This window comes from Musca domestica, unplaced genomic scaffold, assembly GCF_030504385.1.
Source record: "Musca domestica strain aabys unplaced genomic scaffold, Musca_domestica.polishedcontigs.V.1.1 61, whole genome shotgun sequence".
Taxonomy (NCBI): Eukaryota; Metazoa; Arthropoda; class Insecta; order Diptera; family Muscidae; genus Musca; species Musca domestica.
Genome location: NW_026712367.1, coordinates 3,922,310 through 3,935,039, shown reverse-complemented (window position 1 = coordinate 3,935,039; position 12,730 = coordinate 3,922,310). Strand labels below are relative to the sequence as shown.

Genomic DNA, 12,730 nt, shown 5'->3' with positions numbered 1-12,730 from the left:
CCATCTAATTTCACTATAGGTCACCGAAGACCAGAACTCTGTAGATACAGTAGATAATAGTAAAATAATTAAAGAAGTGGGTATTTTGGGGACAATTTCCTTTCTTTGTTCAAACTGGGTATTTTTCAAAATCTCTTCATATTTCGGTTTAATATAATTTTAGAGGCTTGATGCTAATGAAGAAAATATTCTCAGTTAAATTTCACTATGTGTCGCCAAAGAAAGCAAATATTATATTGATTTGGTATCAAGAAAAAATCCGCTCCAATTTGGATATTAAAACAAAATTTTTGATTTTCCTAAATTGGTATAAATTTCCAAAATCGGTCCATTTCTTCTATAGCAATCCATGTTGGCGGATGGAGATCAAAGGAGAAAATATTTTCCATCTAATTTCACTATGGGCCACGAAGACCAGAACTCTGTAGATACAATAGATATTAGGGAAATAGTGGAAAGAATTGGATTTTTGGGACCCGTTAGGTCTTTTGTCAAATTGGGGATTTTTCGAATCTGTTCATATTTCTGCCAATACCAATTTTGAGGGTTGATGTTAATGGGGAAATATTTCCCGTTAAATTTCACTATGGGTCTCCAAAGAAAGCAAAATTTATATTGAATGGTATTAAGAAATATCGGCCCCAATTTGGATATAAAATCAATATTTACGATTTTTCCTAAATTGGGAGAAATTTCCAAAAAATAACGAATTCTTCTACAACATTCCCAGGAGGTTTGGATGTCAAAGGAGAATATATTTTTCACCAAATTTGACTAAGGTCACCGAAAACCAGTCCGTTGATGCAACAGACTTCAGGATAACATCGTAAAGAGATTGGTATGGGACCTTTCAAGCTGGGGATTTTTCAAAATTGTCCATATATTTGTCTAATATAAATTTTAGAGTGTGATGTTAATGAAGAAAATATTATCTGTAAAATTTCACTATGAACCGCTAAGAAAGCAAATTGTTAATTGATTAGATATCAAGAAAAAATCCGACTCAATTTAGGTATAAAAACCATGTTTTTTGATTTTTTCAAATTGGGAGAAATTTCTAAATTGGTCATTTTTGCTACAACACTCCATGTGGGGCTGGAGGTCAAAGGAGAAAATTTTTTCCATCTATTTCACTATGGGTCACCGAAGACCAGAACTCTGTAGGTACAATAGATATTAGGGAAATATATCAAAGAATTTGATATTTGGGAATCTTTCATTCTTTGTCAAATTGGAGATTTCACAAATCTTTCATATTTTATCTAATATAAATTTAAGAGTGGTTTTGGTGAGGGAGAAAATATTCTCCGGTACATTTCATTATGGGTCGCCAAAGCAGAAGAAAATCTATAGATGAATAGATATCGAGAAAATATCCCTCCAGTTTGGGTATATACACATTATTTTTGATTACATTTATTTTTTGGTAATTGTGGGAGTTATGTTCAACACGGACCCATTTTTCTACTTCAGTACATTTTACCGATTTGATGTTAAAGGAAAAAAATATTCCCATTGGGTAGAATATTTTTATTATGACGTCATGTATCCAAAATGAAGTACTCTGAACATTTTTGGGGTGCATGTGGAAATAATCACAATACAATACAATTTATATCATTTTCTTGACATTAGTAATAGCTGAAGATTTTCTCCATTGACATTGTTAGTCTAAAATGAATATTTGGGTAAAATTAGAGGCCAAATTTCAAAACACTTCATTTATTTATAAAAAAAGTAATTTTTGTTGGAATCTCACAAAAATCAACAACTTTTTGTGTGTGGGGGGAGATTTATTTTACATAGAAAACACAGGTTTCTCATCTAAAGTTCTGTTTTTGATTCTTTTTTGTTTTTGTGCTAAAAAATGGCAGTTTGTTGTTGTGTTTTTTTTTTTTCAAGAAAAAAAAATTATCTTTGTGTGGTAACTTTTTGTAATTCTTGGTTCGGTGTGGGTTAGTCAAGAAATTATTGGTTATTTAACTTACATTTTAAAAAATCTTAAATTATAAACACAATATTTTTTAATTTTTTTTTTTTCAATATTTTTTTGTTTTATGACTATAACGTCATGAAATAAATAATACACATTTTTTCTTCTTCTCCTTAATTTAATAAAATTAAAAAAAAACAACACATTTTTATTTCCACACTTTTAATACAACAAAAATCCGTTAACTTAACTTCAAGAGAAAATATCTACTTTTAAGTAATTTTATTTGTTAGTAAATGTTAATAACATTTTGTTTTTTTTGTTATATATATTTTACTTCTTTATAGATTTTTAGCACATTGGAGGACGTTTAGTTTGCAGTAAGAACCAAAAAATAATTTTTTAATGAAGAATATTTGAATAAAAAAAAAAATAAATAAATAAAAATAAAACACCAGGAAAGTTGTTGATTTTGTTAGACAATTTTAAAAATTTTCAAAAATACTTTTAATTAAACACCCTTAAGAGACATCCAACAGGGTACATGGAGTGACGATGTAGAAGATATCAGGCCTAATTTGAGTGCATTAAAAATGAATGTACTTTTGTGTCCAAATTGGGGATTTTTCAAAATGTGACCATATTTGCAGTAAGACTTCATTTTAGAGGCTTGATGTTAAAGAGAAAAAAATTCTACGTCAAATTTCACTTTGGATCTCCAAAGAAAGCATTCAATAGATATAAAGAAAAAAACCGCTCCAATTTATATATAAAAACAATATTTTTTTAACCTTTCCTAAATTGAGAGAAATTTTAAAAATTGATCTATTCCTTCTACAAAACACCATTTTGGCGAATTGAGGTCAAAGGGGAAAAAATTTTTCATCAAAATTCACTATGGGTCTGCAAACAAAACAAATCTGTAAATTAAATAGATATCAAGAAATAATCGGCCCAATTTATATATAAAAAAAATCATATTTTTGTAATTTTTTCTAAATTGAGAGAAATTTTCAAAATTGGTCTATTTCTTCTACACCGCTCCAGTTTGGCAGATTGATGTCAATGTGAAAAATATTTGTCATCAAATTTCACTAAGGGTCACCAAAGATCAGAGTTATGTAAATGCAATAGATTTCAGGATAAAATCTTAACAAAATTGGCATTTTTGGGTTTTTTTTTTCCATTGGACAAATTGGGGATTTTTCAGAATCTGTTCATATTTTTATCTAATATCTATTTTAGAGGTTTCATGTTAAAAGAGAAAATATTCTCCCTCAAATTTTATTATGGGTCACCAAAGAAAGCACATCTGTAAATTGAACAGATATGAAGAAAATATCCGCACCAATTTGGATATAAAAAACAATATTTATGATTTTTCTTAAATAGGGAAATGTTTTTGGTAATTTTTAAAATTGGTCCAGTTCATCTACAACACTCCATTTTGGCGAATTGATGTCAAAGGAGAAAATATTTTCCATCTAATTTGACTATGGGTCACCGAAGACAAGATCTCTGTAGATGCAATAGATATTCGGAAAATAGCGTAAAGAAATTGGTATTTTGTGAACTTTTCCTCTCTTTGGTCAAACTGGGGATTTTTCAAAATCTATTCATATTTCTGTCTAATACCAAATTTTAGAGGGTTGATGTTAATGGAGAAAATGTTCTCCGTTGAATTTCACTATGAGCCCCCAAAGAAAGCAAATCTGTAAATTGATTAGATATCAAGAAAAAATTGAATTTGAATGAATTTGAATATAAAAATCATATTTTTGCATTTTTTTCAAAATTGGGAGAAATTTCTAAAATTAGTCAATTTTTCTACAATACTTCATGTTGGCGGCTGGAGGCCAAAGGAGAAAATATTATTCATCTAATTTCAGTATGAGTCACCGAAGACCAGAACTCGGTAGATACAACAGATATTAGGGAAATATTGCAAAGAATTTGATATTTTTGGGGACCTTTCCTTCCTTTGGTCAAACTGGAGATTATTCAAAATCTGTTCATATTTCGGTCTAATATCTATTTTAGAGTGTTGATGTTGAGGGAAAAAATGTTCTTCGTCAAATTTCCCTATGGGTTGCCGAATAAAGCAAATCAGTAAATTGATTAGATATTAAGAAAAATCGGTTCCAATTTAGATATAAAAACCATATATTTTTGATTTTTTCAAAATTGGGAGAAATTTCTAAAATTGGTCCAATTTTGCTACAATACTCCATGTTGGCGGCTGGAGGCTAAAGGAAAAAATATTTCCCATCTAATTTCACTATAGGTCACCGAAGACCAGAACTCTGTAGATACAGTAGATAATAGGAAAATAATTAAAAGAAGTGGGTATTTTTGGGGACAATTTCCTTTCTTTGTTCAAACTGGGTATTTTTCAAAATCTCTTCATATTTCGGTTTAATATTAATTTTAGAGGCTTGATGCTAATGAAGAAAATATTCTCAGTTAAATTTCACTATGTGTCGCCAAAGAAAGCAAATATTTATATTGATTTGGTATCAAGAAAAAATCCGCTCCAATTTGGATATTAAAACAAAATTTTTGATTTTTCCTAAATTGGTAGAAATTTCCAAAATCGGTCCATTTCTTCTATAGCAATCCATGTTGGCGGATGGAGATCAAAGGAGAAAATATTTTCCATCTAATTTCACTATGGGCCACCGAAGACCAGAACTCTGTAGATACAATAGATATTAGGGAAATAGTGGAAAGAATTTGATATTTTTGGGACCCGTTAGGTCTTTTGTCAAATTGGGGATTTTTCGAAATCTGTTCATATTTCTGCCTAATACCAATTTTTGAGGGTTGATGTTAATGGGGAAAATATTTCCCGTTAAATTTCACTATGGGTCTCCAAAGAAAGCAAATATTTATATTGAATTGGTATTAAGAAAATATCGGCCCCAATTTGGATATAAAATCAATATTTACGATTTTTCCTAAATTGGGAGAAATTTCCAAAAATTAACGAATTTCTTCTACAACATTCCAAGTGGAGGTTTGGATGTCAAAGGAGAATATATTTTTCACCAAATTTGACTAAGGGTCACCGAAAACCAGAATCCCGTTGATGCAACAGACTTCAGGATAACATCGTAAAGAGATTTGGTATGGGACCTTTTCAAGCTGGGGATTTTTCAAAATCTGTCCATATATTTGTCTAATATAAATTTTAGAGTGTTGATGTTAATGAAGAAAATATTATCTGTAAAATTTCACTATGAACCGCTAAAGAAAGCAAATCTGTTAATTGATTAGATATCAAGAAAAAATCCGACTCAATTTAGGTATAAAAACCATGTATTTTTGATTTTTTCAAAATTGGGAGAAATTTCTAAAATTGGTCCATTTTTGCTACAACACTCCATGTTGGCGGCTGGAGGTCAAAGGAGAAAATATTTTCCATCTAATTTCACTATGGGTCACCGAAGACCAGAACTCTGTAGGTACAATAGATATTAGGGAAATAATATCAAAGAATTTGATATTTTTGGGAATCTTTTCATTCTTTTGTCAAATTGGAGATTTTTCAAAATCTTTTCATATTTCTATCTAATATAAATTTAAGAGTGTTTTTGTTGAGGGAGAAAATATTCTCCGGTAAATTTCATTATGGGTCGCCAAAGGCAGAAAATCTATAGATTGAATAGATATCGAGAAAATATCGCCTCCAGTTTGGGTATATAAACATTATTTTTGATTACATTTATTTTTTGGTAATTGTGGGAGTTATGTTCAACACGGACCCATTTTTCTACTTCAGTACATTTTACCGATTTGATGTTAAAGGAAAAAATATTTCCCATTTGGTGTAGAATATTTTTCTTATTGACGTCATGTATCCAAAATGAAGTACTCTGAACATTTTTTTGGTGCATGTGGAAAATAATCACAATTTACAATACAATTTATTATCATTTTTCTTGACATTAGTAATAGCTGAAGATTTTCTCCATTGACATTGTTAGTCTAAAATGAATATTTGGGTAAAATTAGAGCCAAATTTCAAAACACTTCAATTTATTTATAAAAAAATGTAATTTTTTGTTGGAATCTCACAAAAATTCAACAACTTTTTCCTTAGCGTATAATAATTTTATAAAAAAAAAATCTCATAATTCTTTTTCTGTTTTTCTTTCTTTTTGTTAAAAAAAAATATATTTTTTCTTAAATTAAAAATAATATTTAATGGGCACATATAAAGCTTTTATAACTTAAAAATCATAATTCTACAAAATATGTATCTCTACTAAATTAGTCAATAAAAATATTTATGAGCAAATTATTAACAATATATTATTTTCGTTGCTTATTGTTTAAAAAATAAAACTTAATTTGTAAGCATTAATTCAGAGAGGACTCAGCTGAGAATAAAAATACTTATTTAAATCGTATTCAAATTAAAGCTAACTATTTACACAAGCCATATAGTAAGCTATAGATTCTAAAAAACGAAGAAAATTAAAATAATTCATAAAGTTTGTTGACTCACATTTAAGATGAAGGCAAAGAAAGTGGGAAATTTTCTTAACGTAAGCTTTTTTTCTTGAAAGTAATTTTTTTTGCAATTTTTTAAGAAGTTTTTTTTATTGGCCTCGAAGACGTTCCGAAAATTCCCTTTACTTCTTCTAAAAAATAATTTGCAAATATTTTTTTTTAATATTTTTTCTTAGCACATTATATTTAATTTTACATTTAAACTTTGGCTGCACTCATAGAAAATGTCAATACAATTTTTAAAGTTATTTAAATTAGGTATTAAAAACAAAATTCAAATTTTTGAAACTCAATTTGTTGTCAGAAACACAAAATAAATGTATCTATATAAACTTTGGAGCGTATGAGTAATAAAAACACAAATGAGAGAATATAAGTCACACGCCATGTGGTCTTGGGAATTAAAAATACTTATACGCACCCCCATACCATAAGAGAAAAATGGTTATTTCGATAGCTAAATTAAATGACAAATTGAAAATTTTAAATGAAAGTGATAAATTGCCAAGTCTTGTTTCGAAAATATCGATGGGAGGAATATATTCAACTTTCATTGCTTGTGTCTGAACATTTAAAAAATTTCTATAAATTTCGAAGAGAAAATAACCTTGGACACACATTTGGTTTTATTTTCCCCAATAAATAATTTATGTAACGGAAAAAGAAACCAAATTACAAAGAAGATAGAGAATAAAAATTATTTCAAAAGATTTTCCTATATTTTCAAATTTTGCGCAAGTACTATTGGTGGCATTTTTCCGATATTTGGTCAAACACATAGACAACTTAAATATATTTCAAAAGGGGACACTTTAAACAAACAATTTCAGCTTAAGTGCTCTCAAGAATTATATAAATAACATGAAAATCAGGATTTTAGAAAATTTCCAAATTTTGGATTTTGCGCAAGTACTCTCTGACCTACTGTCCAGGGGTTTGGTTTAACTTCTCGGAAACACTGTTATATTTTTAAGGCGGGTACTTTAAGTAAAAATTTTCAATGTAAAGTTTTCTTAAATCAATTCATTGAACCATAAAAATTGCCCATTGAATGTCAAAACCTTACAATTATTCTTATGCTCTTAGGCGGATAATTCCCGGTCAAGATTTGTTGCTCCAGTTTATTAATAATGGAAAATTTTATTTCCTGTGTGTTTCTCTATCCAATACCCTTCCAAAATATGTTGAGATGTAGTCAGAACTAATAAAAATTCAATAAAATATAATTGAAATAGTCCGACTTAGGAAAAATTGCTAAATTTTGAATTTTTCGCAAGTATATTATAACCCACTGTCGGAGGTTATGGTAGCACATGTCGAAGACAAACATATATTTTTAAAGGCGATCCTTTAAGTAACCATTTGCAATTCAAAGATTTCCAAAATCAATTCATTGAACCATAAAAATAGCTCATTGCACATCGAAGCTCTTATAACTTCTCTTATCAATTTTAGGCAGATATTTCTCGGTCTAGAATTTTGCTCCAAATTATTGATATTGGGAACCTAAACTTCATATGTGTTTCTCTACCCAATACTCTTTAAAGATATGCGAAGGTGCAGGCGAAGCCAATATAAGATCGTCATAGAATATTTGCAATTAAATTTTCCAAAATTGCGCAAATACTCCAGCGGACAAATTTGATCAATTTTGCCTGTACCCGTGATTAACTTTTACAAATTTCGGGAGAGGACCCCTCATTGCATCTCAAAAATAAAGCGTTTTGCCAAAAACACAAAAAAGCCAAAAAGAAAAACAGAAATTTTAAATTTAGGAAAAACTCTGGATTTTCAATTTTTGCGCAAGTACTCTGGGATCAGTTTTCCCGGGATTTCTTTATGCACCAGTGTAACTCCACTTTAATCTTGAAGAGGACTCTTTGAGCAACCACTTCGGCCATAAACTTTTTTGAAACCCAGTTAATGAAACCTACAAAACGTCAAAAGAATGTTAAAATCTTGGAGGTCTTCGTATGGCCTTCGGTTACTAATTTCTTGGGCAATTTTTTCGCCTCAACGACTTCAAATTGACAAATGGTGGTCCAGTTGTTATTGTCTAGCCTCTGGTTCTCCAAAATATGTTAAAATTCCCCAAATCTGCATGTGAAAACTGATGGAAATACTTTACTCAAAATTGTACCGATAATTGCGGAAAATGCGCAAGTGCCACAAGTAGCATATGTTATAAGATTTATTGGCAGATATGGAGAACCCTCACAACTTTTGAAAGAGGAGATATTAAGGATTTAAATTAGGCCTAAAGTTGTAGGTAATTAATTCATTAAAACAAAAAATCTAGCATAGAAAAGTATTATTGCAGAGTTTCCTTGGGACTCTGTGCAAGTTATTTTTCGGGCAATATTGTGCGCTCCAATGAATTTATTTTGGAAAAACTGTTAACCACAATTGTTTCCTCGATCTGTGCTCTATCAGAAAATACCATAGTTTCCTAAATTATTAACAAAATCTCATATCGAATAATTAAAATAAATCATACGCAAGAGGGTAGTATGAATTCGAAGTACTTATGCGCTTTCTGAAAATGCGTAAGCAGTTTTGTGCAGAAATTTTACAAATTTTTGTTGAACTGCTAGCCAAATTACATATCCATTAATAGGGGACTAATCGAGCTAACAAATCTCCTTTAGGAGTTCTTCCGGATCAATTCACTGAAACTCAGAAAATCACTTTGAAGTTTTGTGAGTATAATGTTCTCCTTTCCTCTAAGCAAGTTAGTTCTAGGTGCATTTTTCCGGTCCAGTTACCTGATATTGAAAAACTGTAAACATACGCAACATGGTACTTTTGATTTATATTACTTATAGGCTCCCATTAGACTTGGCATTATTCAGCTTCAATGAATTGATATCTGCTAACGGTAAATAGGGATTTACTTACCAAGAAATTCAGTTTCAGAAAATATTATAATCATATTGATCCGCAAAGATTTTTAGGTTCGACAGAGCACATTAAAGTCTGGATGAAGTTTTTAAGGAAAACTAAGTTTTGAAGAAAATTTTTATAAATATTTCTTTTGGTGGTTCGCTGTAGTTTAAAATCCTCTTAGAGAGACATAGTGTGTGGCGTATGAACAATAAAAATATTAGAATATAATATCGGTCATACGCCAAAGTATCGGTGGATATTAATATTACTAATACGCCCCTATATGCATGCCTTAAAATGCGATTTCCGGAGCCAAATGAAATGATATTTCAAAAAGGTAAATTGAGAGAGGTTCCATAGGAACTCTAGTTTCTAAAAATAGGAAGGTAATTTCGGATTTCAGGATAGGAAAACATTTTGATTGGAGAAAAATAACCTTATATTGGGGGGAAAATATTCATATTATCAAAGGGGGGCGTATAAGTAACAGATATGTCAAAAAATAAATTACTCATCATACGCCCAATTGGCTTTGGTATTAATATTACTAATACGCTCCCATTTATGCTAACTTTAAATTGCAATTTTTGAAGCCAAATGAATTGATATTTCGAAACGGAAAATTGTGAATTTTTGGAGAAATTCTAGTTTTGGAAATTCCATATCTTGTGTGCAAATATTTTATTTGTGTTAAATTTTTCTGTGATTTGGTTTAATTTTGGAGACCTAGGGAAAAAATTGCAACAATTTTTAGATTCTCTTACAATTTTCGTCCCTACGCCTTGTATTCTTGAGTATACTGTGGTCTACCAACCACATGTGGTACTACTCGCGTTACGTCTATTGAAAATAAAGATTTCTAAACTCTAAATTTGAGCACTCAATTGCTTTGTGTTACATTTCTAGGTAAGTTGTTGCTTCTGCTGTCTGTCTGTATCTGTGTGTGTGTGTGTAATTTTTTAAAAAAATATTTTACAAATTATTACAACAACAAAAAAACTATTCATAGCATATTTTCTTATCATTAAATTATCCTTATCAACTAATTTTTGTGGTTTCTTAGTTTTTTACACATACGCCTGACCTCTTGTCCGCGTCTCCTTCCCCTGCAGCTTCTCGACAAAATTACGCCAACTCACCACCGTCTTACTCGAATACAGCCACACACTAGAGGTGACACCCACCAACATTGAACACAAATACTTGACCATATATATTTGAAAAATAGGCCGCGACTCAGACCCGTCGGGCCTTGGTAGGGGACAGGGTATTGAGAAGGGACGGCAAATGTCACGATGCCATTGGACCATCCATTCATCGAAGAAATAATACTCGTAGAAGAGACAACCCAAGTAGCCCAGGGCTGGGAGGATAAAGAGACCCGAGAAGAATCCAATGCGCATCATAAGGCGTTCCAGCTTGTCGGTACGTTTGCCATCCGTCTTCATAACGGTACGTATACGGAAAAGGGATATAAAGCCGGCCAGCAAGAATAGGGCTCCAATCGAGAGATAAATGCACAGAGGTAGGATGAGAAATACCCCTAGAGAGTGGGTGTCCAGTTGGCCGACGAAACAGACGCCCGATAAAATGTCACCTGGAAGGAGAGAAAAAAATTAAAATTAAAAAATTTAAAATTATTAGAAAATTAATTATTAAAAAAAAAATAATAATTAAATAAATAAATAAACATTAATAATAAAATTAAAACAAAAAATTGGGGTTTTTTAAAAATATTTTCGAAGGACCTTTAGAGTCCTTCAAAAAAATTCGATTTTTTAATAATTTTTAAAAGGACAAATTGAGCTATAATATTTAAATAGGTCCCTTAGAGCTTTAAACGTGCAGGTTTGCAAATATTTTCAAAAGAATCTTGAGGTCTACAGGGTGAGATAAAAAAACTGAAACAAAGTCAAACGCCATAATTTTTACATTTTTTTTTAATTTTATCGAAGGACCTTTAGTCACATTTTTTTTTAATTTTATCGAAGGACCTTTAGAGTCCTTCAAAAAAAATCGATTTTTTTAATAACATTTTCAAAGGAACTTTGAGCTATAAAATTTAAATAGGTCTCTTAGAGCTTTACACGTGCAGGTTTGCAAACTCTTTCAAAAAAAACTTGAGGTCTACAGGGTGAGATAAAAAAACTGTAACAATGACAAACGCCAAAATTTTCACTTTTTTTTCAATTTTATCGAAGGACCTTTAGAGTCCTTCAAAAAAAAATCGATTTTTTAATAATATTTTAAAAGGACAAATTAAGCTATAAAATTTTAATAGGTCCCTTAGAGCTTTACACTTGGATATTTCCAAACATTTTCAAAATAATCTTGAGGTCTTCAGGGTGAGATAAAAAAACTGAAACAAAGTCAAACGCCATAATTTTTACATTTTTTTTTTAATTTTATAGAAGGACCTTTACAGTCACATTTTTTTTTTTATTTTATCGAAGGACCTTTAGAGTCCTTCAAAAAAAAATATTTTTTTTAATAATTTTTTTCAAAGGACTTTTGAGTTATCAAATTTAAAGAGGTTTCTTAGAGCTTCACACGTGCAGGTTTGCAAACATTTTCAATAGAATCTTGAGGTCTACAGGGTGAGATAAAAAAACTGAAACAAAGTCAAACGCCATAATTTTTACATTTTTTTTTTTAATTTTATCGAAGGACCTTTAGAGTCCTTCAAAAAAAAATCGAATTTTTTAAACAATATTTTTAAAGGACTTTTGAGCTATCAAATTTAAATAGGTCTCTTAGAGCTTTACACGTGCAGGTTTGCAAACATTTTCAATAGAATCTTGAGGTCTACAGGGTGAGATAAAAAAACTGCAACAAAGTCCAACGCCATAATTTTTAATATTTTTTTTTTATTTATTGACTGAAAGCATAAAATATCGGAAATAGCATCAAATTTCAGAATAAGTTTAGATTTGTTCGAATTGGTCACCTTTGGCACGAATTATGGCCTTCAAACGGCCAATGAAATTGTCACACGCTGCCCGAATGTTGCTCTGCGATATTTTGGCCCTTTCCCGGCGAAGCGCTTTTTTCAGGTGATCGACACTTTGGTATTTTTTAGTGCCAACCTTGCTTTTCCAAAATACTCCAGACACAATAGTCCAACGGATTGGTATCCGGAGATTTTTTGGTAGCCATTGTGTGCTGGAAATGAAGCGAGGAACCTTAATTTTGTAACCATTCTTGGTGGCGCGTGCTGAGTTCGATGGTGCTGTGTCATGTTGGAATGTCCAAGGTCTGCGGCCAAAATGTTTGCGTGCCCAAGACTTTAATACACCCTCCAGAATATTTTGTCGATAATATTCGGCTTTGATTCTGATGCCACGGTCGATTAATATGAGCGTAGAGCGACCATTGGCTATTATGGCGGCCCACACT

At 30.8% G+C, this 12,730-nt stretch overlaps 1 protein-coding gene across 1 annotated transcript in view; it reads right to left on the bottom strand.

Annotated features, from left to right (window-relative positions):
* Positions 1-6,069: 6,069 nt before the first annotated feature.
* The window catches only part of LOC101887479 (frizzled-like), a 234,205-nt gene continuing 227,544 nt past the window's right edge, over positions 6,070-12,730 (bottom strand). Inside the window, exon 5 of the mRNA XM_059129453.1 lies at positions 6,070-10,931. Within this exon, the coding sequence (XP_058985436.1) occupies positions 10,402-10,931 (530 nt within the window). The 3' untranslated portion in view covers positions 6,070-10,401. The remainder of the gene's footprint in view (positions 10,932-12,730) is intronic.